Raw genomic sequence first — 26,416 nt, 5'->3', positions numbered from 1 at the left:
TGCAACATGGAGTGTGATTTTGAATCAGATTGTCCACAGTTATGGGATGCAGTGGCGGACATCAAGCACCCAAGGAATGAGGAGGCTTTTTCAGGCGTTAAAGCAAGCAAGGCACGCATGATTAGCGAGGCGGAAGCACGGAGGAAAGAGAAACCGCAGGAGCTGGCTACGAAAAAAATGCAAGCCGTGCAAGGAGAAACAAGTGGAACAGAGGCTGATCCGCAGCTAACGACTTTAAGATTGCCTACAAAGCAGCAGCAAAAGATGCCCTGAATAGAGTTTAAGAGGAGTTGGCAACAAGGGAAATTGAACAAAAAGTGCAGCTCGAACTGAAGAACGAGAGATCTCAAGATCAACTTAACGCCTTTGAAGCCTCTGTAATGGAGAAAACGATTGCACCGAGCAGTTTGAGCATGAAGTTAAATGTGATCTCAGGGCAGACATGCAGGATGGTGGCACAAGGCAGTAAGATACAGTCGATCATCTCGGTGGCGGGACATCAAGTAATCAGAAATCTGAGTGAACCTTTAGAGTTCACAATGATGCATATGGAAAGTTATGCAGATTATCTAAGACAAGTAGAGGAACCCACTGAATCGAGAGCTGTGCGAGCCTTGTTAACGACGGTTGGCACGCGAACAATGAGACTTAAAGGGCGTTAAGTGGAAGTCTACGGAGCACATCAACTGATCTTCAATGTGGATGGGATTAGTATTTATACCAATACCCACGTCACGCCAGACAATGACCAAACAGGACAGATAATTTTGGGTCGAAAAGAGCTGAAGGTCCGAAGAATTGGTCATGACGCCATGATGGAACAAGATGCGGCACACATTGGATACGAAGTTGCGCATCTGCTAGACACCGATGGAAAGAAGATCGGAGTAAAGGGACTCATAGACGCAGGAGGAGTAGTCAGTGTAATGCCGATACAGACATGGGAAAGGATGGGTTTCAACAGGGAGGACCTGATACCCACGAACTTAAGATTGACAGCCGCCAATTGCGGAGCCATTTACATAGCCGGGGGAACTCCAATAGCCGTCCTCAAGATGTGAGGACGGAACCTCTGGATGAATTTTCTCGTGGTGGGGAACATGGATGATTCGGATCAGTTCATCTTCGGTATTGGTTTTGACAGAAATTTCGACGTGATGATTGACATTAATAATGGACTTATAAGGATTTGGAACCCAACGGGAAGACTTATAAAACGACCAGTAAACAGGATAATAACTGATGAAAATAAGATAACACTTTTTTTGGACAGAAAAGTAAAATTACAGTCAGGTAGGCTGTAGCGATTCTGAGGATGAGAAACTTAAGGTCATTGAGTGATAGTATGCAGGTTTGCCTGGTACCGTACCCAAACAGTCAAATTTCAGTGGTTTTAGGCCAGAGCTTTTCAGTCAAACGAAACGGGCTATGCAAGAGTAAAATGTTGAATACACTGGACACAACGGTTTCAATCCAGCGTTTAAGGAAACTTGGCTACTCTTTGTCAATGAAGACTGAATTTGACGAAACGCCGAACCTGAAGAAGCATCGAGTAAAACAACACACGCAAAAAAAATGTTTTTGAAAAAGATTAATGAATTGAAATCTTTAAATAAAATATGTTCAATGAGATCTGAGACGGATGACGGCTTATCGAGCTGCTCGAACTTTCCCGAATACCCCTCATCAGATGAATTAGATTCTAACAAACCGGTTCTGACGGAAATAGATCACTTAAAATGTAACATAGGGAAGAAGAGTTTGAGTTGCTGAGGGCAGTTTCAAATATGAATGCAGATGTTTTTTCAAACTATTAAGTGGATATTGGTTGCTCTAATTTTCGCTTAGAAGAAAGCACCGTTCCTCACAGGGAGGGAGCGAGGTGCATGACACCTCATAGATCGGAGGCGAGCTGAGCGAAAAGAGGAATATTGCTCGAAGACGACATGATAGAAACCTCGAAGTCACCTTGGGTTTGTCGGGTTGTCATGGCCAAGAAAAATAAGGACAGCTAAGATTCTGCTGCGTCTTTCTCTACCTGAACCCGATGACCATAAAGGACAATTAATCAATACCACGCATAGACGAGAGCCTCTCAAATGAGGCGATGCCAAGTTTTTCACAATACTTGACCTGGGTTCTGCCTTTTGGCAGTTCCCTCGGGGAAACAGGATAGAGAAGAGCGGATTTGCATGTGAGTTAGGCTTGTACCAAAAGAAGAGGATGCCCTTTGGCTTGTGCAATGCCACGGCGACCTTTCAGAGACTGATGGCTGAAGCCGGGACCAATAAAACAAAGAAGCATGGGAACCTCGTTATGTGCTATGTGGATGACGTAGTGATAGCGACACCCACCTTGACAGACCACGTTGACAGACTTGACGAAATCTTTGATTGCATGAAGAGCGCGGGCTTGCAATGCAAACCCTCGAAATGAAAGATCCTTAGGGACTTACTAATTTACCTGGGAAGAATGATGGATAAGCATGGCGTGAGACGGATCCGGATGCGGCGGAGGCCGTGTTAACTTAGAAGGCACCCAGAACCGACACGCAGCTGATAGCTTCCTAGGATTCGCGAGTTTTTATCGAGAGTTCGTAAAGGGATACAAAGTTAAAGTCTACCCGATGCAGCAACTGATGCGCAACAACGGGAAGAAATTCTGATGAAACGAATGAGCTCAGGAAGCCTTGGAGAAAAAATAGGAAGAGCTGTGCGAAACGCCATTGCTAGGGATGACCAAGAAGAAAGGCATGTACGTTCTCGACACTGATATTTCAGTGGTAGCCATTTCCGGTATACTGCATCAGGCGCAAGAATGGAATGGTAGAACAGTTCTCCGTCCAATTGCATACGGCAGTGAGGTATTGAGGGACACTGGGTTAAAAAACGGTGCGCCAAAAAGCAGAAATGCTTGCGGTAGTCACGTTTGTGGAGAAGTATCGCACCTACTTGGAAAGCGCTCCATTTATGTTGCGAGTGGACAACCGAGCCCTATCCTGGTTGAAAACTTATTGGATGAACGAGAGTTAATTTAGTGTTCGGATAGTCAGGTTGGATGGCTACCACATGATAATCGAACTAAGGATGCTTGAAAAGCGCCATAATGCTGAAAACCTCAGCAGGAAAACTGAACTTTACGAAAAATAGAACAGAAGCGCGACAATCAGGCGGAAATCAAGAAAGGATTCTTGTTTTTAGACAACGAGGTTTACGAAGCACTTCACTTGCTGAGATGGTTGGATAAATCAGGACATCCAATTCTGGGGCACCCTGAAATACCAGTGGAAAAAGCGGCAGAGGTCAAGATCTTATTCAAGAAGGACCCGGTGCCCTTGGATCTGTTGTTACGTTCTAACCTGGTTCGACAGGAACTCTCTCGCATGAAAATTAACAGTCTATCATTGCTAGACAAAACGCTGCAGGTAACACCAGAGCTGATGCGGGTGCTGGGTGGGTTATTAGAGAAAGAAGTGACTAGTGTTGATCCTGAATGGTCAGCAGCCATAGCATCGTTGACGGTTAGTGAGAAAGTACGGATAAAACCATCAAGACGGCAACACAAGGAAAATGAAAGGGATTGTAGGACAGTAGCTCAGCAACTAGTTTCCTCAATTATTCAAAGCGTTTTAATGAAAAAATTGTACAAGACGAGAGAAAAAGAGGTCAGGACTCAGAAGAAGGTCCTTTTTGAGATCACTTAAGAGAATGTTTTCGAGGCGCCTGATCAAACACTAATAGAAGTCGAGTCGGAAAACTCGGATCAAAAAAATTTGCTCGGGGAATCGGACACTGAAGAAACGGATTGGAAGGTGGAAAAATCTGGTGGACAAAGTTATGTCCGAGGAGTTTAGATGGATGAGTAGATCATGCACATCAAAAACTGCCGTGGAGACATGCTCCACGTTGGATTCATCTGTCGAAGACAACTCGAAGAATTCGGAGGTTGACTCGCACTCAGACAGGAACTCGAGCACAGGATATGAATTTTCAGAATTGGTGATTCATACATTGCTGGTGGAGTCTCGAGCAAGAGACTTGGACAGGGAGGTGCGTCAAAAGTGGATCTAAAATGGGGCATCAGACAAAGGAGAGCTGGAAGAAGATAGTTACCGGATCTTGAGACATTACTATTGGCAGAAAGAAAGACGGTTATAACTGAATAAGGATGTCATCGTGGCCTGCAAAAGGAGAGAAGAGGACAAGGTCATCTACGAAGGACAGGTCGTGGTATTGCCGCAACTCTATCAGACGGAACTTTTATTCAAGTCACATGATCATATGGGCCATCAAGGAATCGATAAAATATACCAAAACATCTTGAAACCCTTTTATGAAGAAGGCATGTCTGTCGTGCCAACAGACCATGAACCCTAGGAAATTGCTATTCCCATTACAGTCAACCGAGTCAACTGAGTTTAATGAAGTGGCGCAGATTGATCGCCAGAAGGTTTGTATGACAGACAGTGGCTAAAGCCACATCTTAGTGATGATCGATCACTCTCCATTGTATGCAGAGGCCCTGCCCTGCATAAAAGCCTCGGCCGAAGAGACTTGCGATCATCTGATCAAAACTTGGATAGCCAGACATTGATGTCCGATGACATTCCAATCAGACAATGGAACTGCTTTTGTGGGAGAGCTTACTAAGGAGCTCATGAGACGTTCACTTGTCGCCCAGGCTGATTCTACGACGTACCAACCCCAGACGAATGGCCCAGGGGAAAGAAAAAATTGGACTCTGGTATCGATGCTGTTCCCGATACACACCGATTGGGACAGATATTTGCCACAAGCAATGGGAGCTTACAACAGCACGCAACTTTTCACAACAGGAATTAGTCCGCACTTAATGTTGACCGGGCATGAAAAGGCCTCGCCATTGAATTTCTTCTACACGGAGTATAAAGGAAAGAAGACATCGCCACAAGTCTATGTAAGGGATGTGATCAGACGTCAGCAGGAGCTAAACGTTTTAGCGAGCTCTACCAGTCATAGACGAGCTCTATGGTAGGATTTTGGAAAAAGACTACGCCCAGGATGACCCAGAGAGAGTCATTTTGACGGCTGCTCTGACGAGCTTTCAAGTGCATGACAACTGTGGGGACCGCCCCACGGAAGTCTTGCTGATGGTAGCTTGGGGCGAGCGGGTTATGAGATGGAGAAAGGGACCGCTCTCTGGATGCAACTTGGCGCACGAACGGGGTGGGACGACGAGGACGTAACGGCCTGGAGAGATGCCTCTCCCAACTAGGCCTAGGCCCGGTTTGAGGAGTAGAGATCAAGTGTTACATCAAGAAATGATTAGCGAGCTTGCCTCGTCTAGCTCAAAGTTGAAAGCTGCAGTGCCCGCCAAAAGAGCCAGAGAAGAAGAAGAATTACAGACGAATCAAACGATGGAAGGTCTGAACGAGATGAGACATCAGTTGGACCGAGTGAGGGAAACCTTGGCCAGAGTTGAAGAAGATAGAGATATGTGGAGGAGACTGTTTGACGGTGAAACAAGAAGCAGGGAGAATAGATAGAACGCTATAGGCAGAAGTATAAGGAGCAATCTGCACGATTGGGATGTGTGAAAACGGAAAGACCATTACCTGCAGGAAGCGTTCCCCTTGAGAAATTGCCAATGAAGCTTCTGACCCCTCGCGAGCTCAGTCAAACAACGGAAGTGCAAGCCCAACAGGATCCGGTAGAGTGACAATCCTGGAGCCAAACGACACCCTAGGCGACCCAGTTGTAGAAAAACAAAAAGGCAGCTGGTGGAAGCCGCTGGTCGACTCGTGGCCAATAGGAATGCGCCAAGTTCTGGCTGACTGCACCCTATTGAACAACTGATGATACCGGCAGATGATGCCGCAGAAGTGGTAGAAAAAATCTCACGAGTATTTGACATAAAGAAGAAAAGTCAGGTCAAAAACAGGTTCACAGTAGTCGCGGAGACGGACATGCGAGCGTGTTTCAATCGATCAATTTGGGGTCCAGCGATGAATATGCAGCAACTAGCCCTTGGAACGTCACATTTGATATTAGGCGATAATCTAGTGAGAGTGCTTCAGAGTTTAGGAGCCGCATGAATCACTACGGTGATGATATTCGGAGACGCCACAAAAAACACGGTAACCCCGCCATATCGAATGGTTGAGTTGATGAACCCAGGCAGAATTGTAGAGGTGATGATTTTGATATGCAACAACAACGTGTCCAGAAACTCAGATTCAGAAGAAGGTCAATGTGGAAAAATGCTAGTGTGCCTGCTTACTGCGGTGTAGCAGAAGATTCAGTGGGTAATACTGACTGTCTGCACTATAACAATGAGCGCAAGAGCACAGTCAGCTACAGCGAGAAGACGCAATGAAAGAGTCGTGAGGTGGAGTAATAAAGTGAGCAATCTGGTAAGTCGCAAAACTAGACAAATGATTCTAATGAACTTGGAGCACGAGTTGAGAGCTGTGGATCAGGCCAGATTCAACTCTGATGGAATATACTTCGACAGTATAGAAGGACGAGCATGGGTGAACCGTGTCTTCGAGGAACGATTTGGAGGTGGATATATTCGACACTGGAGCTCTAAGAACGGAGGAAGCGACTAACGTGCCGGCGATTTCAACTTTTATGCCGCCTAATCTGGTGACACGCTTGGGATCAGTCCCAGCCATGCCGCAAGTAATGCAGAGCTCGAGCGAGCGAGAACGAAGATCAGACATATTGAATCGACTCGGTGTAGCACCAGTGAGGAGGACCATCCATCCCCGACGAAGGCTGGGACCAGTCAATCAAGCGGTGGAAACGACCTCTGTCACCCCAGATCCGAGACGACGGCGACTGCGAGCTGGGAGGCGCGACGCCCATATAGAAGCTCCCTGATGTGGTCCAGACCAAAACCTTTCCCCTTGGCACTTTTAGAAGCAGGATTTGATGAGTTTGAACATCCAAACAGTAAGATTTGAAGCTGATGCGATGAGTATGCTGAATGAAGCCAGACTGTCAGAGAATGGAATGTAATCGATCGTAGGAGTGAACTAGTTGATAGCGGCAGAAATCAACTTCAGCTCTGCGACAGCATTGCAGTTCACTGACCTCGAGGGACTGCCCTCAAACGACACCATAGTTTCTTTGAATATCAGACCATTAGAAGATATAAGTAAGAATCACAGCGAGCAAACAAGAGAGGAGATACCGGGAAGAATCTTGACAATAAGAGCACCCTCTGAGCAACTTGTCAAGAAGTTTAAACAGGTGCAAGCGCCTCCAGCTCACGTGAAGGAGCGAGCTTATCCGAAGCAAGTCGCGCAAGAATGTGATGTAGAACGATATGGTGCAATAATGTTTAAAATAGACGAGACCATCTGCGCTGTCTATGAAAAAGATGAGATGAGAAAAGCCACGATACTATATCATTGGCAATTGGGATTCAACGACAAACAGAAATGAATCCGATAACGATCATTTTGCCCGCATCAACAAAATGACTTGCACAGCAGAGGTTCCCCTGAGCAGACTCAGAGAGCCAGCAACGGCAGAAGCTGCAGTGTGGCCAGCAATCAAACACGTTCTGGAGTCCATGCGGGTTCCAGAAGATAACTCCAAAGCCAGTATTTGTGTTATTCCCGAGATATGCACACATCCCGGAAGGATTGAAACTTGTGTATGCAAAGATTGCACTCCTCTCAGAACGGAAATATGGTGCGATCGATCATTTCTGCCCCAAATCCCGAAGTGGAGGCGGGGAATCTGAGACCACTTAAGTCAAAAATCCCTGCAGAATGGTCACACATCTCAAACGCCATGAGAGGATTGAAATACCCTTCGCTACACAAGCAAGTGTTAGACGAAGTTTTGGGATTGGAGCTGTTCAATTTCAGCAGACAACTCAAGATGAAGCCAGGAAATGATGACGATCATCAAGTGATAGTGGAGATGTCAAATGACCTCTGGTTCAGAAGAATGGAGGTCGAGGCAGTAGAAAAACCAAAGAGGCAGACCAATGAAAAAAAAGTTCTTTTGGAAGCTATGGTTTTGCGAACGAAACCGAGGGCAAACAAATGGCTGCACTTGAATCCTCGAATAGCAGCATTGGGCATGGACGCTTTCGATCGGGGCCCACCGATGATCGCAAAGATCCACGCTTACCTGGTAAGAAAAAAAAACTTGGCGGAAAGCGAAGGTGAGAAATCAGCGGAGTTCCTATCCGGATGTGCCGGACAACACTCGAGGCATTCTGGACAGAGAACGAGCGAGGAGAAGAAGCTTTTGAGAGGTCGGAGAGCAGTCTGGAAGGGTTGGGAGTAGGATGGACCGTGTCCTTCCTGGCAAAAGTTTACCCAAGACTGATTCGCTATCTAATAGGGGATTTCCTCAAGGCCATTACGGAACTATGGTTGGTAGTTATCCTGGGACTGTTTGTGACGTTCGGATTAGAAAATTTCAGAAAAAGGACCAACCGTGCTGCTGACCGAAGGAATACAGAACCTCTGACTGGACGGTTTTTTGACACTGATTGCAAACACATTTAGAAAACTGGGAGAGTTGATGACCTTAACCCGCTACACCAAATAAATGAGGAAGAATATGAGAAAATTTGACATGAAAAGGTGCAAAGTCTCTTGGACTAAAATGCGGAAGTTAAGACACAATCTGATACAATACATGTTACAGCAAAATCGTTTTGGCACAAGAGAAGACGATTGAAAGAGAGGAGCAAGTGCGACGTTAAGTAGAAGACATGTCCCTAATAACCGATTTATGCCTAGCTTTGATGACAGATCTCTTAAAGTTGATCAGGGTTGCCAGCAAGTTTGTGACGGAGCAGACTCTGTTGTACACACTTACAGCTCGAAAGCGTGCAAAACCAACAAGAGAAGGATGGGAAAGTTCTCTGAACCGATGGACCCGTGCTTCGTAGGCAGAAATGCTGCCACGCTGCAGTATATCGGAGCAGATTCTGTTGTACACACTGGCAGTTTGAAAGCGTGCGAAACCAACGAGAGAAGAATGGGAAAATTCTCTGAACCGATGGACTCGTGCTTCATAGGCAGAAATGCTGCCACGCTGCAGTATCTGAAGTTTGCATCTGTGGATGAGTCGACGAAGAAAAAGATGAGCAATGCCGCCACTCCGAAAACTGGATGATTCGAGAAGAATGGGCCAACTCAGACCTGGCGCCAACTATGATGACAGGTAAAACAGATTTGCAGGAAGCTGCGCTAATAGTCATGATTGTGAGGACAGAGTCGACAATGACTGGGAAACTGCTGAATTGGACTGCTCTAGCGCCTTTCGGAAGTTGTTGCAAGACAATGAGAACGTGAAGACCGATCAGCAGGTGAGCTAGTCGTGCCAAAGCTTCCATTCAAAACGATGAGTGATGAACAAGGACCCTCAGAGCCAGGGAAGGGAAAAGAGCGAGATGAAGAAGAACAAGAAGATCGTCAGCCGGGGAACCAATGGAGCAGGGTCCCGACCAAGCGGGAAAGGATGACGTCAAAGGCTCAGTAGGTGGTGTGTCGAGCCTGTACTTCAATTTACTGGACGAAGAAGAGGCAGAAACGGTGATGGAGACAACTGAACCAGCGGAAGATAGAACTTCCACGCTGGAACCTCCCTTAGCCCATAAGTTGCCGGAGAGCTGCACTTCTGGCAAGAATGAATTTACTGCAAAACTTTTAAAACGGAATCTCCACGCAGGAGAAAAATAGAAGGCGCAGCCCAAGTACCTTTCTTAAGAACCCTATCAGAGGAAGCCTGAGAAGTTCACCATCGAGATCATGAGAAGAGAGCAGACTGTGGTATGGACAGAGTTGCTTTTATGGAAGAGGTCTGGACAGTAGTGCAGTGCTACGGGACCCAGTCGATGTTGAAAACAGGTCTCAGCAGACCACTGATGCAACAAGTTCTTGACAAACTGGATGAATGCAAAGGGAGAATGAGCAAATTGCTAATTGATTCGGCCACTGGTGAAAGCGAGAAAAACATTCCGATCAAGATGACGCATCAAAAAAGCAACGAGGAAGTGGTGTATCTGTCCAAAACTCAAAAAGGGACATTGGGATCTAAGATGGTGATTGACATGATCAATGAAATGAGGATGAAGATTGGCAGGAAAGGTGGACTCTACGCCTCCAACGAAAGGTGTCAACTCAGCTAAACGAAAGCGAGTAGAAGATGCCGTCGACGTAAGGCAAGGCGATGATAAATTTCCTGACACAACGAAAACGATGATCGATGTAGCGGTGGTGCCACTCATATTCATTGCAGGATTCAGTTCTTCCAAAAGGAGTGACCGCACTCTTACTGGAGTCACGCTAGAAATGGAAAAATACTCAGGCAATGTGGCGAGAGTAACCTTAGGAATTTCAAGCCATCATGCATGAACCACGAAAGGGGAGCGTCGTAGCACAGCTGATCCCAGAACACCACCAATAGACAGTATCGGACACAGTCTTGATAGACGAGTCCGCCGGTGGATACATGGAAATGATGGAAAACAGGAACTCAGCTAGAGGCATGTAGTCGCTCTAGAAAACAAAAAGAGCCATGGAATGTTACCTGGAAGAAGTGATCAAGGGCAAAACGATCAAGCAGAAGGCATATGCAACGTTAGCCTCTTCCAAAATGCACACAGAAACGGTGGATCAATTGCTGAGTTTGCCTTGGAGGGCAATGATAATACGCTATTTCGAAGAAGAAATGCGAACTAAATCGAAGATAGATGCTCTGATAGCGATAACGACATTAGAACTGAGCTGCAACTCAGACTTGCTTGGTGTATGACGGGACTGACGATGGGAGAGTACAATTGGGAAGAAAGGAAAAGGTCGAAATAAGAGAAGGTGCTCCTGATGACGCATTAGAGAGACTTAATGATGTGTGAAGAAGCTGCAGTAGCGTGTGCAAAGAGGAGAGATGCTCTCTGTTACGTCTGGTTCATGTTGGAGCAGATGTCGGTCTCAGCACTAGTTACCTGTATGAAAATGATGAAAGAAGGCAGTGAATTGGCAAAGATTTTGCTCTTTTAATTGCTGTGGGACATTCACCAAAGCGAGCCACTGTGACTGAATAAGAACCCCTGAGAAAGATCGATTAAATCCAAAGATTCTCGAATAAGGAGCTTAGGCTCATTAAAAAATCGATGGGGCACTGCTGAAGTCTAGTGAGTACTGTGGACCGATCAGAATTAAGTCATACCACTATGTGTCGGGAAAAAACCGAATGGCATTCAATCCTTCCATCAATGAGGACATACGTGATTGTTACTTCATAGTAGTGTTACTGAAATTCTGGTTGTCGATAATATCAACCAGGAAAAGTGTTGCCAGTCAGCAAGTCAATCTAGGATTTGTATTGGAAGAAAAGGTGACTGCAGCTTTTGTACCGAAACCTGACAACAGAGCGGAGTTTGGATTGGGTTCTCATATGAATTACTTAGGACAAGCTTGATGGTAGTGTGGGAGTTAAAGAAGCCATCATGGTGCCCGTGTCTAATTGTCGATTCAATATTGCGAGCGACACAGGATGTGCAGAGAGAATTGATTGCAGATTGCAAAGTGCTCGACCTCAACATCATCTACAACTTGATGACGACAGCCTCAAGGGGCAATTGAGAGAAAATGTGGATTTGCCTGACTGAGGATCAGAAGACTGGGTCAAACCTGATAGCTGTCTGGCGAAAATCTGTGGACTAGAAGGTGATATGTGTGGAGATCTTGACTGCGTAAAAGCACTTGCGAGACAGCATAGAGAACTGACGATAATGTTCGGAAATATAGTGATGAAGACGGGAACGGAAACCGAGCTATCACAGATTGTCATTGAGGAACTAAAGTGAATCTAGTGACTGCACTAGGATCCTACAGTTTGTTTGGTTCTTAAGAATGACTATTGAATCTAGAACAAAAACATGATATGGTCACGGCCATAAGTTTTTCCGGGAGTTTTACAGGCTGAACAGAAATATTTCGGAAAATAGAGAGAAGCGATAGAAGTTGAGATGAACATCAGACAAAGTGAAACTTATCGCAGACCGTCTTGAGCTCAATACCTAGTAGGCTCGACGATGGCTCCAATGTGCATAATCCGATATCCAGTAATTTTCGTGGCAGTGGACATAAAAAGCACAAGGACGATAATAGATCAAGCTTTCACAGTGCCAAATTAGGTAGGAAATGCGAGATTGTCGGAGAAATCTTACGAGTTACTCTGTAAGATGTTTGCCGCAGTTCCTAAAAGAATCAAGGATGAATTAGAACCGATAGTCGGAAGGAAGTTCATTGGATATGTTAATGGGAAACTTAATGATTTTGGAAGAAAGATGTAGAAAGGATCAACAGCAACGGATTACAATGCAGTAAACGAAAGGGACGAATTCCATCGAGTGATGATAGAAGTGGAACACTGCTGGAAGCGTCAGGAAAACGAAATTTGAAAAGCATCATGTACACACATGATGAGCTTCCATGCCATTGTTTGCAACAAGCACGGTGGTATCCCGGGCGAAGTAATCTGGTGCTGAGCCGGGACTCTGGAGAGCTGCTCTCCATGGTTTTACCAGACTCATCACAGCCCATAACAAAAGTGATAGTTGGAGTTATGATGGCGATTCGATGACTGGAAGCTCAAGTTATTGAGAACAAACGCTTGAGAACACCAACCAAAAGTGAGATCTCGATTGTGTAAAAATTTTAGATCATTTGAATCAATGTGGAAATTCTTGAACATTCCGATGGAACTAATAAAAATATGTGCCAGACGACGACTGATGCCATGGTTCAGAGCCAAACTGACTGCCTGGTTGTACGAGTATGCCAAAAAGCATGTCGAAGCACAGCAGAATGAGCAATTCGTATCAGATAGACATAGGATCCAAAGCTTTCAATCGACCTTTCATAACGAATCAAAATGCAGTAATTATTGCAGTGAAAAGAACGTTGACGGAGTGAAAAAATTGTGATGGAAGAGAAGGGGAAGAATTATTGATGGAAGATTTGGTGAGAAATGTGAATTAGTGCCGCCACAACAGTTTCTGCAGAAATAAGGAAACTAATGTAGACCCTCTACCTTATTTTAAACAAAGTATAGAAAAGCAGAGGTGTTGGAGAACTGCCGCCAACATTGTCAGAATGGCCACCGATGTGTTTGTGTTGCAAGACGCAGAAACCGGAAGTGCAGAGTCGTTGTCGCAGGAGGAGGAGATGGAACAAAAACGATAGCCGAATGACAAGATGCTGAAGAAAGATTAGAAGAAATTAGAAGTTTTATAATTTTTAAACGACTAAAATTAAAAAAGATAAATGAAGAAAGCTGTGAGAAGAAGAAGGTTGTGAAGGAAGTGTTTTGTATGAGAAAAAATCAAATGAGCAACAAAGCTAACTAAGCTTGAAATTGAATCTTGATGAAAAGAAAAAACTTTTTGTTCTTTTGAGTTTAAAATTTGCTGCATTTATAAGTTTGCATTGTGACTTTATTTAGTGCTTTAGAGAGACTTAATGTTTGATTGGAAAGGCTTGAATGGAGAGAAAATTTAAAATATTCCAGACTGCATCATTGTTTTTAATCAACTAGGAAGACTGCTCACTTTGTTCTGACATGAAAGACTCGGGTAATCTCTTGAAAAGGGAGATTATTTCCTTGTTTTTTCTAACCACCGCAATTCTTAATTTTTTTATTCAGGACCAGTTTAGTTTGTTGGTCGGCTGGACTGTATTGTATCCCAACATTTCTCAACAGTAGGAGAAGAAGTTTTAACTTGAGACAGTGACACTAGAAGTCGGAAAAGGTTTTTTGTTTTAGGTCCTAGCCTCAGAGTGCAGATTAGGGAAAAAGTAAGAAGTCTATAGCAATTTAGTATGATTCTACTTGTAGCCCGTAGTGAGCGAATGTGATGTGGATGAAAACTCTTTTAAGGCATTTTGTAAATTCAGTTTGATGACACTGTACCAATCTGACAAGTTACTCAAAATTCATTGAGAACAATGACCGGGCTGTCCGGGGGAGTTTGTGAAATTCGACCAGAATGATCGAAAACTTTATTCAGTAGTTCATAATGTTCATTAGTTGTAATAATGGTTCAATTGAACGTTTTCGGAAGGGTTAAGCTGGAGTGACGAAATAATTTTTAAGTTTTCGAAGTGGGCGCGCCTTAGAGTCGAAGAAAATTAGAGTCGAAGATATCAGCGGAAGAAGAAGAAGAAGAAGAAGAAGAAAGAACACCTGAATTACTATACAGTAAAAAGCCGAGGCATCAGTATAACAAAGTTTAAATAATAAATTTGGTTAAAAATCATTGGTTACATCAAACAAAAACACAACATCAGAAAACAAGCAATAAACAAAACAAAACAAAACAAGTTCGATTACAGTTCAGAAATTGGTTGATTAAAATATATGAAGCTACGGAAACTAAAAACACATCAGTTTTAAGAATTAAGAACGAGCTGGTATTAAAACTTTACAAACAATTTTATAGATAGTGCAAACAAACAGCGTATATACAGATTATATACAGATTCTCTTTCAAACAATGTTTGGAAAATTAAACTAAATTAAAACATATAGAACTAGCAAAAACGGAAATCACGCCACGTATTTGTATTTGTACATATTGGATTGTTTCTCAATTCAATCACGTAAAATCCTTTGAATTTTTTCTTGAATCGTGTTCTCGATTTTTCTAAATTGCGCAAAATTATGGGCAGTGAATTCCATTTTTTAGAAGTCAAATGAAAAAATGATTTTTGTAGAGAAACAGTTGAACAATGTTTGTCAAAAATAATTTGTTTCGTTCTTTTGTTGAGCCTATAATTGGCAGTCGGTAGTCTCAATGTATTATGAAAAGCCTTCTTTTTGTTTGGAAGATATTGGTATAAGTATGTTACACACTTTAACTCAATTCTTTTCTCGGTTCCAATGAACGATTTGCTAATGCGAAGAAGGGAAGAAGATTTAAATTTTGATCTAAAATATGTTCTTTTTAACGCCCAGTTCAACTGTTTCTCTAGAGATAGCATCAAAGTAGCTTTAATTTGTATTAAAAATATTGCTGAATAATCTAAATGTGATAAAACAAGACAATGAAGCAAGGCAACTAATGATAATGTCGGCAGTTGTTGTCCAATTGTATCTATAGTTTTAATTCCTTGTGCCATTTTTTGGAGAATTGTTTTGATTTGAGCATGAAAAGATAAACTTGAATCAAGAATAAGGCCTAAATATTTTGCATTCTGATTTTTTGGCTACATAATGCCCATTAATTACTATTGTATCAGTATCTACATTTTTGCTATCATTTTTTTGACAAAATGTTTTAAATTCCGATTTAGATGCATTCAGATTCAATTGGTTCTCTGCAAAAAGTTCCGTTAGATTATTGAGTGATTTTGCAATCGATTCAAAGCATCCTTAGAAATTATAGAATAGGAAAAAACCATACAGTCGTCAGCATATTGAACTAAAGTACAACCTTCATATAATCGCTCTTGTATGTCATTAACATATAAATTGAAAAACAACGGACCAAGTACCGTTCCTTGTGGGACACCTCGTTTGATTTCAATCCAGTCCGAAAAGAGTCCCTTGACGTTTACTCTTTGAACACGTTTGTTTAGGAAGCTAGCAATTAAAGCATTTGCTCAATTTGAAAAACCAAGAGAAAGCATTTTTTCAATTAAAACTTCATGCGAAATAGAATCAAAAGCCTTGGACAGATCTAATAAAGCTGCATGTAAGATTTTTTTTGAATCTATTCGATTTCGAATAAATTCTGTCACATAAACAAGAGCATCTTGTGTTGAAATGTTTTTGCGAAATCCGAATTGAAATGGTGTCATTATTTGAAATTTCTCAAGATGTTCTGTTATTTGGGCATGTAAAATTTTTTCAAAAATTTTAGAAAAAGCACAAGTTATTGATATTGGCCGATAATTTTTTGCATCCATTGGGTCATCGTTTTTAAACAAAGGGGTTACGTGTGCGTTTTTTAGTTCGATCTGGAAAATGTTCTCATCTAAGCAAGTATTTATGACAAAAGTTAAATGTGGAACTATAACTGATTGACCGTCAATGATTGCCCAAGCAGGTACGGTACAAGGTCCGAGAGGTTTACTAACATTGATTTTTTTAACAATATCAAAGCATTGCTTCACTGTAATGTGTTGAAAATGGAAAGGTGCAGATTCAGAGGCAGATTTGTTGTAATTCGGAGGCTTTTTAGCGCCGAAAAATTCGCCTAGGTTTGAAAAAATATATTTTTAATGATTGGCATTTTTTTTGTCTTGGGTTATCATTTCACTGAAGGAATTTCGTAGAACTGTAATTCGATTGTTGCCAGAACGTGTACCTCTAACTTGGTTAATATAATTCCATTTCTGTTGGATAGTGCTGATAAGTGAAAAACAATTTTTTGAATGATCGAGTTGTTTACTTCTAATCAATTGGCTCATTTGATTACGTAAATACTGATACTTTGACCAATTATTGCTTGTGCTTTGACTGCGATATGATCTGAGTGAATTCTGTTTCTTAATCAACAATTGCTGACATTCTGAATCGAACCATTCCGTTTTCAACACATTTTTTGGTTTAAAATTACGAACAAATAATTCCGAATTGTAAAAAAGAGCATTCCGAATTGTAACGAATGTGCAAATTCGGAGCAATTCTCAAGAATCCCGAGGGCTATTAGGAAGATGATCTGCTACCCTTCGTGGTCGCCAAGAAGTCAGCTCTTCGACCGGATCCAGAAATCCGGAAGAATCTCGGGGAAGACTGTAAATACTGAGTTTTATTATTTTTTAGCTTATCGAAATGTCTTGGACTGAATTGAATTAGCATCTATTTCATTTTTCAGAATATGAGAACATAGGAGTTGAGGGAAAGGGTTGTTCCATCTCCGGTGGATATGATAATTTTCATCTACTGAATAAAAACAATCGTAATCTGATAAAAAAAATAGTAGCCTTGTTTTTAGGAAGAACTTCGCGGTCTGCGGATAATGAGACTCAGCCACGAGCTCACTATTTTTGCATATAAATGAATTATTTTTGCGCAGTTTGGACAATATCCTACAAGTCTTATCAACTTCTTATAAAGATTAAAATACTTTTAACCTCTAAAGTTAATTAAACATTTTAAAATTAATTTGTCTGGAAGTTTCTGAGTCATAATTTCGATTTAGACATGTACGTTTTGAATAAAAAACCAAAAATATTTTGGGACTGAAAATTTAGTCCCAAAATTTTTTTGGTTTTTTATTCAAAACGTACATGTCTAAATCGAAATTATGACTCAGAAACTTCCAGACAAATTAATTTTAAAATGTTTAATTAATTTTAGAGGTTAAAAGTATTTTAATCTTAATAGTAATTTAGAGGTCAACTGTGATTGGCTAATTTTTTATCATGATGGTTTAGAACCAAATTGTATGTGATTTATTGTAAATAACATTTGTAAATTGATGTTTTATTGTCATTTAGAGTAGTTTATTGTAAAAATCCTGACGATGCACATAGTTGCGAAAACGTTTGAAATTTACTTTTTAGCAAAAATTTCTTCAATTTTACTTGTAAATTCGTGATAAACCAAAAAGCGAAGAGCTTGAAATTCCAACTGTTTTCCCATTAAAGGGCCAGTATAAAAATTTTTAATGATTTTCATCAATGTAATGAAAATTTTTATAGTGTTTTTTTTTATCGATACGTAAAAAATGGCCGATTTTTATTTGAGTTACCGAAATGTTTCATATTGTAGCAGCTAGCTCCCTGTTCCACAGCATCAACACCCTTAACACAGGGGAAAAAAAGCAATACGAGAGCCTTGTTACAGCAATTCCTGGCCTATCCCTTAATAACAACTTGCTGAACCATGGAAAGAACCTCCGACGACTACTGGAAGACAGTCCACTGAAGGAGAAAAAAGTGGTTGTGTGGCACGACGTGGTGAACAACACCATTAGCAGCCACAGAACAAACAACTATCGCCCAGCCGGTGTCGAGGAGCTGACAAAATATTTGAAGACGAAGAAGCAGCAGATATTGGCGATCGTTTATTGCAGAAGGGAAGGAACGCCCGACTTGTTTAGTCAGCTTCTCGGCACAGGGGTGCTCATTATTCCAGCTACAAAACGACTACTCTCCAAGAGCAAGCAAAACAACCCGGAGCAGCTCAAGGAATATTTGAAGCTGCACCAGAGTGCTGATTTGGAGCTGAAATCTCTGCGATTGGTAGTGGCACACAAAGAAAGGCTGGCAGAGCTGATTGGCAATATCAGGGGCAATCAACAGAGACCATCACAGACAAGGAGGAAGGCGAAAGCAAGACGTGAGCAGAAGCTGAGGGCAGAGGAAGTGTCTGCGCTTCAAAGACAGGGGTGAGAAGAGTGTGATTTGTTTTGCTTTGTGCCTTGTGAGTTTCATTACTCGTGGCCTGCAAAACAATGACCACAGTACTTTTGCCTGCTGTTTGACTCAGACAAATTTTGAAAAGGAAACTAACTTGGAAAATTGTGTTAGACTATTTAAAATTCTTTAAAAAAGTCCAAGTATCTGTACATAGACTGAAGTTTCTGAGAAAATGTCTGAAAAACGATCTAATACCGGACTTTTTGAAGTTTAGGGTCCCCGAGAACGGGGTTTTTTCGGACCAAGCTGTGCATAATTTTCAATTGAAACTACTAAGGACTGAAACTTCTAGGGCAAATGAAGATAGGAAAAGGTACGAGGAGATGCTAAGGAAAGCAAGATCACTGGTGCAAAAAGAAATTGACAAACAGTGGTGGGCATCCATTTTCCGATTCGTGAGGCGTCAAGTTGAGGCAAGCTTAAAGACAACATCAGAAAACCATAGAAAAAAATTAGAAAAACTGTCCGAGAGACAAGATAAACCTCTTGGGGGGAGAAATGAGCGATCAGTTAAGGTACCTGATAATATTGAACTGCCTGAATGGGTATATGAAGTGCTATCAATGGGCCCCAAGCATCCAATTAGAGACAAATTTAACGAAACACATTTTTTGGCGGATATCGACATTTTCCTCTCACAATTGAAAAATCAAAAAACATCTGGTGAAACGTTATGTGCAATAGAAGCCGCGGCAAAGGCATATGCAAAAAACGTACGGCAAACCCCAAGAGACAAAGCCGTTGAAAAAACGAGGAAGTATCTCAAAGATAATGGGTTGCTGGCTGTGCCTTTTGAATAGGGGGTTGGTTTTTGCATAATGAGGAAACAAACATATGAATCAAAGCTGGAATCCTTGTTGCAATCTGCTCAGTTTGTGAAAAAAGATGCAACCACTGATGAGGTGATACTGAAAATTGAGAAAGAACTTAACAAAGAATTACTAGCCATGAACAAAAGAGACGAGATAAGTGATCAGTTATATTCTAAGATGAGATCAACAGGGGGGCAACCCGCCCGTTTGTACGGTTTAGCTAAGGTACACAAGGATGAGACACCCCTACGACCTGTACTATCACTTCCCGGCAGCTCGTAAGAGAATCTTAACAAAATGCTTGCAAAGTTTTTTGACAACATCGATGGAGCAAATATAGAAACCAATACTAAAGAGGCTAGAGAAAAAATAGAAAACATTGCTCTAGATCCGGATGAAAAAATAATATCTCTTGATGTGAAAAGTTTGTACACCAACGTTCCCCTGAAGGAGGCAATTGAAATTGCTTTACAGAAGCTGTACAGCCAGGAGTCTCCTCCTGAAATTCAAAGAGCAACCATGAAAAGGCTTTTGAATATGGCGGTCAGCAAAGTATATTTCAAGTGTAATGATTCATGGTATGTAAAAGTTGAGGGTTTTGCAATGGGCGCGTCCCTCGCTGTAATTCTGGCAAACTTATGGCTGAAAGAATACGAATTTGCTCTACGACAACAAAAACCGGTGGGAACGGGGGTACAGCAAATTAATGACAAAAACGGCTTGTGCCCATGTTGCAGCAGGAAAGTCACATATAGATCAAAGGGGGTTGAATGCGAGAGTTGCCGAAACTGGTATCATCTAAAATGCGGAAAAATATCCGATGACGTATACGCATCAATAACCGAGATAGTCTGGTACTGTGAAAGCTGCTGCCGAGCTAAGAACAAGGAGAAGGATACTCCCCAGGTGAAATTGTTCCTCAGGTATGTGGATGACATTGTTAGAACAGTCAGAGGGGAGCCGAGTTGTCTTCTCGATGCCGCCAATTCTCTTCATCCAAATTTGCAGTTCACTCTAGAGAAAACTAATTCGGAGGGGAATTTGCCGTTCCTGGATTTGAACATAAATGTATCGCAGGATAGGCGTGTAACTTGCAGTTGGTATCAAAAACCAACAGATACAGGAACTATACTGAACTATAGAAGCTGCGCCTCAACTCAGTATAAGCGTAGTGTTATCCAAGGCACTGTACACAGGGTTCAGGGTTTTTAGGAGTACATCTAGCTGGGAGCAATTTGATAAGGCTATGGAAACTAATAGGGCGCAATGGCTGACAAATCAGTACCCTGAAAATTGGTCCGCAAAGGTGGCTTCAGACGCCTTGTGCAAGATCATCGAGGGTGAAGGCAAGCCCCTGGATAGTGACAGGGGTTTGTCAGTTCAATCACCAAAGGATGAGAAGCCCTCAATGCTGATGGTGCAGTAAAGAGGTAACCAGAGCCAATATTTTGCTAACAGGTTACAAAAATTAACGAACGTTCAAATGGTTTTCACCACAAGAGAACTACAATCATGTTTACCATCACTGAAGTCAGCATTTTCTAATGACCTCAAGTCAAGAGTGGTTTATAAACTGTCATGTAGTGGATGCACTTCCATCTATGTCGGACAAACTGTTCGACATTTGACCACTAGAATTGAGGAACATAAGAAAGCAGACTCACCGGTAGGCCTCCACCTTCAGCAATGCCAACTTGAGGGAAATAGCGCAGATCTTAGTTGGGAAATTATAGATAGGTCAAACAACCAAACAAAATTGCTAACACTAGAGGCAATACATATCAGGAAAGAGAAACCGGGCTTGAACACGCGCGATGAGTTTAGGAGCAGGGAGTTAACACTGAAAATTTAGTCCCAAAATATTTTTGGTTTTTTATTCAAAACTTACATGTCTAAATCGAAATTATGACTCAGAAACTTCCAGACAAATTAATTTTAAAATGTTTAATTAATTTTAGAGGTTAAAAGTATTTTAATCTTAATAGTAATTTAGAGGTCAACTGTGATTGGCTAATTTTTTATTATGATGGTTTAGAACCAAATTGTATGTGATTTATTGTAAATAACATTTGTAAATTGATGTTTTATCGTCATTTAGAGTAGTTTATTGTAAAAATCCTGACGATGCACATAGTTGCGAAAACGTTTGAAATATACTTTTTAGCAAAAATTTGTTATCAACTTCGTCGACCCGATGTTCAAGGAACACATATTGAACTGGCTTTTGTAGAGACTGTTAAAAGCATGTGAAGCTGTCTTTAGACGCTAGCTAGTCGTTTTGGGACATCTGAATGAGATGTGCCGCGAAGTAGTATAGTATAATATACCGTATCTGGCGGATGGATAATACGGGTATACTGTCGTCTACTGTTATGCGAGCTGTTCAATTGGTAATGTTATTTAGCACTACTGGCTATCAATTGTATTTAGATTGGATTCATTATTTAGATATGTCTCGAGCGGTAAAGACCTATCTTGCTTTAAAGGATGCTGGTTCCGATTCCTAGCTTCTGATATTTCGCAAGTCGATCGGCGCAAGTAAGAGCATGATTGGAATAGTTTATTAAGTTGATCTCTATTCAATTGATTCGTAGCTCGGTATAAATCTCCAATGATTGGTATTAATTACCATCAATGTTTACATAGTTAAATAAATATATGATGCAGCTCTATTTTAACATCAAGGTGAATTATGTAATCTATTCGGTTCAGATGGTTAATTAGAATGAATGACATCATGAAGGGATGATGTCACACAACCTCACAAGAAGAAGTCTTCCCGGGTGGTTGAAGTGTTTCATCAGATACATTTACAATAATTCACATAATAATTTAAGACTGCTTTGATTAAGAATATGTACAAGTATCAATATGGTATGGGTCTATCAAAAGTTATATCGCAATAATTTAATAAACTCATAGTATTAGAAGCACAGTTTATTAATCAATTTATAAAACGAGAGAAGATAAATTATTTTAAACTTAAATGGGAGATAATTTTTAAGCAAGCCACCTTGAGTCGGGGTATGGGAGTTAAAGTGATAGATGATAAGGATAAATTAATGATATCATGATGTATTCAGTTGTCAACTGTAACTAAATTTCCACGGCAAGAACTGTCGTGTGGAGTAGCTGAATAGTTTTGGTCGTCGTTTCGTTTTAATTTTTGATATCGCTGTCTTCGTTCGTTGTTGCCTTTCATTCTTTTTGTGCTCGTTTGATGCTGAAGTCTTTTTGATATGAGGCGGTGTGGTTCCAATCGTTGCCTCATAGATTGTGAATTGATTATCAACAACTTAACAGTGATATGTTTTGTTGATTTCTTCACGATTTCTTTTGAAAATTTTCAACTAGCTTAGCAATTAGTACTTTATATTACTTGCTAAAAGGTTGATATTTCATTTACTGTTCGTTGTCTATTTTTCAGAAGTCTTCTGGTCTTCATCGTATGGGCGTTTTGTGCCTTTATTGGCCTTACTCCCTGAATGAAGGTGATCGTATTTTTTTCTTTGAAAAAGTCAAAATTACACATTTCTACGATGTTTTTGCATTGATCGCGATCATCGTATTGTGTGTAGTGTCTGGCTTTTTGTTTTTTTTTTCAGTTCTTTTCTTCTACTGTAGCTGCACTTCACTCCTATAGGCTATTCAGACAATTTGCTGGTTCGCCTCAGCAAAATTTGGCGTCAGTTAGAGTAGTTGATAAATTACTTTTTTTTTTTTTCCATTAATTTCGTTTATCTTTTTTTGATATCTTCTTGGCATTCAAGATTCGCGTGTTGTTCTTCAGTATCACTGACAACCTTTTAGGGTTGCCTAACAAGCACATTGGATGTTTGTTGGCTCATTTGAACGCTTTCTTTCTGAATTTCTGCGAAGATATCCCTCGAATTTTATATTTTTTCTTGTTTTGCCTATCATAATACATGGGAATAGTGTAAATTGATGTATTTCTCCAAATTTTGATCTGCTAGTGGATCGACTTCCTGCCTGTTCCTTATTGGTGGTCTAATGATTACTGAGCCCAAAAAATTTCTTTCTTCTCTAGCTAATATTTTTGGGGGGAGCAGAATCTTTTTATTCGTAATGTTTAAACGTTGGCAACAGGTGGATTTTTCGAGATCTCGCGAAGTTGACTTCTCCTAGTGAGCCGACTTCCTGCCTGTTCCTCATTGGTCGTCTAATGATCACTGAGCCCAAAAAAATTGGTTCTTCGTTAGCTAAAATTTTTGGGGGGAGCAGAAACTTTTTATTCGTAATGCTTAAACATGGGCAACAGGTGGATTTTTCGAGATCTCGCGAAGTTGACTTCTCCTAGTGAGCCGACTTCCTGCCTGTTCCTCATTGGTCGTCTAATGATCACTGAGCCCAAAAAAATTGGTTCTTCGTTAGCTAAAATTTTTGGGGGGAGCAGAAATTTTTTATTCGTAATGCTTAAACATGGGCAACAGGTGGATTTTTCGAGATCTCGCGAAGTTGACTTCTCCTAGTGAGCCGACTTCCTGCCTGAGTCCTAGTTGGGCCTTGAAGGTATTCCACGGGTTCAAAGCGGTTGCATTACGTATATTTCGACTTGGGTGTCAGTTTTTCAGAAAAGCTCAACTTGAGGAAATGAGAGTTTTCTCGAAATTTTATACTTTTTCTGTTTTATTTTGGTTTTTTCGTGACTTCAATTGTATCGATTGGGTGGTTTTGGAGCTTACATTGTTAAGAATGCATGCATGAACGTTACTAGCTGATATCGTGATTTTTCGTCACACATAAATAAAGATTTTGATGTTCGTTTTTTCGAAAATGTCGCAAATTAGGCTGAAAACTCTGCTTTCTTTCAATTTGTCGAGTCCACATCCGATTTTCGGCATGGCTATAGCGTTAATTCCCTTCTGCAGTAGCTGCTGCTTCATGCAGTTGAGGCTTCTTGACAAATCGTAGTATGTTGGCTTGTCAAAAAATTGTGGTTTTGTGACTAAATTGAAAATTGACTTGTTTTCCCAAGGCAAAGAAACTGAAACTGATGATCCAACTATCGGTGTTTCAATGCTTTTTAGGGTTGGTTTGATGCATGGGTAGGCGCTGCTGATCTGCTGTGCTACTCCTTTTGCCATTTGAAAGTCACTTGAGACGCAGTGAGCTATAGAGCCAGGGAACTGTAGGACATCACCTGATCCCACAAAGATATTTGGTTCATATATTGCATTTACCGAGTCTTTGCTGCTTCCAGGTCCATCTTTTTGTTTAGTGAATTGTTTCGCTCGTTTAACGCTGTCCATAATAATGTTCCTTTTCGAATCCCGTGAAGGAAAGTCTTCATTCGCCGCCTCCGCTTTCTTTCGTATGTTTGCTTTATTGTCCTTTTGCGTTGATCGTGGAATGAATGTAACTGGGGCCACTTCGTGTCCGTCAACGGTTCGGAGTCCATACTTTCGCGGTTGTTTTGGGCGGCTGGGTATTGGGTGATATCGAACATCATTACTAAACCGAATTTGGGCGTGAATTCGGTCTCTAGCTTCAGCTGCTGCTTTTCGTCTGACAACTGGCTGTGGTTCGCGAAACAATTCGTCGAGGTTGTATCCATCAGGATCAGAGTTGTTGCTGGTTAATCTGTCAGTGACCTGTTCATCAATGATATCCATTGGTGGCGCTGCTGGTAGTTCAGCGAGTGGTAATTCATGCACATGTACTGCTCCTGGGATTGGGGTGGATCCGGCGGTGGTGGTATTACTGGTACTGGGACCGGTAATGGTACCACTATTGGTGCTGCTGGAATTGGCATCGGTGCAGGTGCTGCTGCAACTGCTGGCGCTCCAAAGGGCACTGATAGTCTGATTCTAGCTGGTGCGGCTGGTTGATCGGTTTCGTCAGGATTATCAGGTTGGATCTCATCTAAGAGTTTCGGCAAGTTTTCGTCGAAAAGTCCTGGTTCGCTTCGGTATTTTCCGAGTGAAGGATCCGTTTGAAACTTGGTTGGATCTATTGGATTGAGATCTTCTGGTTGATGCTGTGGATCAACTGGTCTGAGACGAATTCGGTGCACACATTGGGTGTAGTTAGTTCCAACTTTCCGAATTATATAGTTCGAATTTGTTAACACTTTCTCAACTCTGTACAGGGGTATCCAGACTTGCATTGATTTGCTTCCAAAGTCTGACTGTGTAGTCAGCAGAGGATTTAGTAGTAAACAAAATGATTCGACTGTGAGAGGCTGCGCAAGTGCCTTTTGATCGTAATATCCTCGATACTTGTGGTACGAAGAAATCAAGTTCTTTTTTGTTTCTTTGAACTTTTCTAGCATCGCGTCTTGCATTGCCGTAACGAAGTCTGATTCTGCTGTTACTGATTCCATTGCTTTCGTCGAAAAGCGAAGATTAAGTGGTTTTGTTGGTTCTCTTCCATGAAAAATGGAGCTAGGGCAGCATCCAATTGATGAAGAGTACGACGTATTGTGAATGAATGTTGCCAATGGGACATATTTGTGCCAGTCTGACCATTGTTCATTAGTATTCAGCTTCAAGATCCTTTTTAGAGGTCCATGAGATCGCTCGACAAGACCAATTGATTGTGGATGTTTCAGCGTTGCGTGGTTGATTTGAACTTCTAATAGAGTTGTCAATTCATGCATTAGTTCTGACGTGAATGTCGTTCCGAGATCTGCTATGATCTTTTTCGGTATGTAGCTGTGCATGAAAAATATTTTCGTGAGTTCCCTTGCTACTGTATCAGCGCTAGCGTTTGTCAATGGTGCTGCAAACAAGTATTTCGAGAAGACATCGATTCCAGTTAATACAAATTTGTACACTGGTGACTTCAGTGGTCCAACGATATCGATTTGCATCATGTCTCCAGGAAAACATTGCAATGACGAGATTGGTTGCAATGGCGGAATTTGATATTTTGCAGATGCTCTTTTGAGTTGCAAGCATGTTAAGCAATTTTTGATTGTGTTAGTTAAAAATTCGGTGAATCCTGGAAGGTAGAATCGTTTTCTGAACTCTTCTGTGGTCCTTGTCATTCCCAGATGTCCACCGGTTCGCGAGTTGTGTAGTCGGTACACGACCTCGTTCCAAAGATGTTTTGGTAGGCAGTATTGCTTATGTTTTACGTGTCCCGTGTCATCGTAGAAGTTTCGATACAGTACTTCGTCGTCGATTATCAGTCTATTGAATTGTTTAGCATATTTTTTCTTGCGGCTATTTTCGTATGTCAGATTGGGAACTTG

The 26,416-nt window shown here is 41.4% G+C and overlaps 2 protein-coding genes across 2 annotated transcripts in view; one reads left to right on the top strand and one right to left on the bottom strand.

Annotated features, from left to right (window-relative positions):
• Positions 1–26,416, bottom strand: part of LOC134845598 (cysteine protease ATG4A-like) — a 245,316-nt gene that overhangs the window by 45,378 nt on the left and 173,522 nt on the right. The gene's annotated exons all lie outside the window — the stretch shown is intronic.
• LOC134846691 (uncharacterized) lies at positions 4,600–5,013 on the top strand. Its single transcript, XM_063864076.1, has one exon. It carries the CDS (start codon positions 4,600–4,602, stop codon positions 5,011–5,013), a length of 414 nt encoding a protein of 137 aa, XP_063720146.1.

Source organism: Symsagittifera roscoffensis, chromosome 5 (genome assembly GCF_963678635.1).
Source record: "Symsagittifera roscoffensis chromosome 5, txSymRosc1.1, whole genome shotgun sequence".
Taxonomy (NCBI): Eukaryota; Metazoa; Xenacoelomorpha; order Acoela; family Convolutidae; genus Symsagittifera; species Symsagittifera roscoffensis.
Note: the sequence above shows the minus strand (reverse complement) of the source record. Positions and strands in the feature narration are given on the sequence as shown.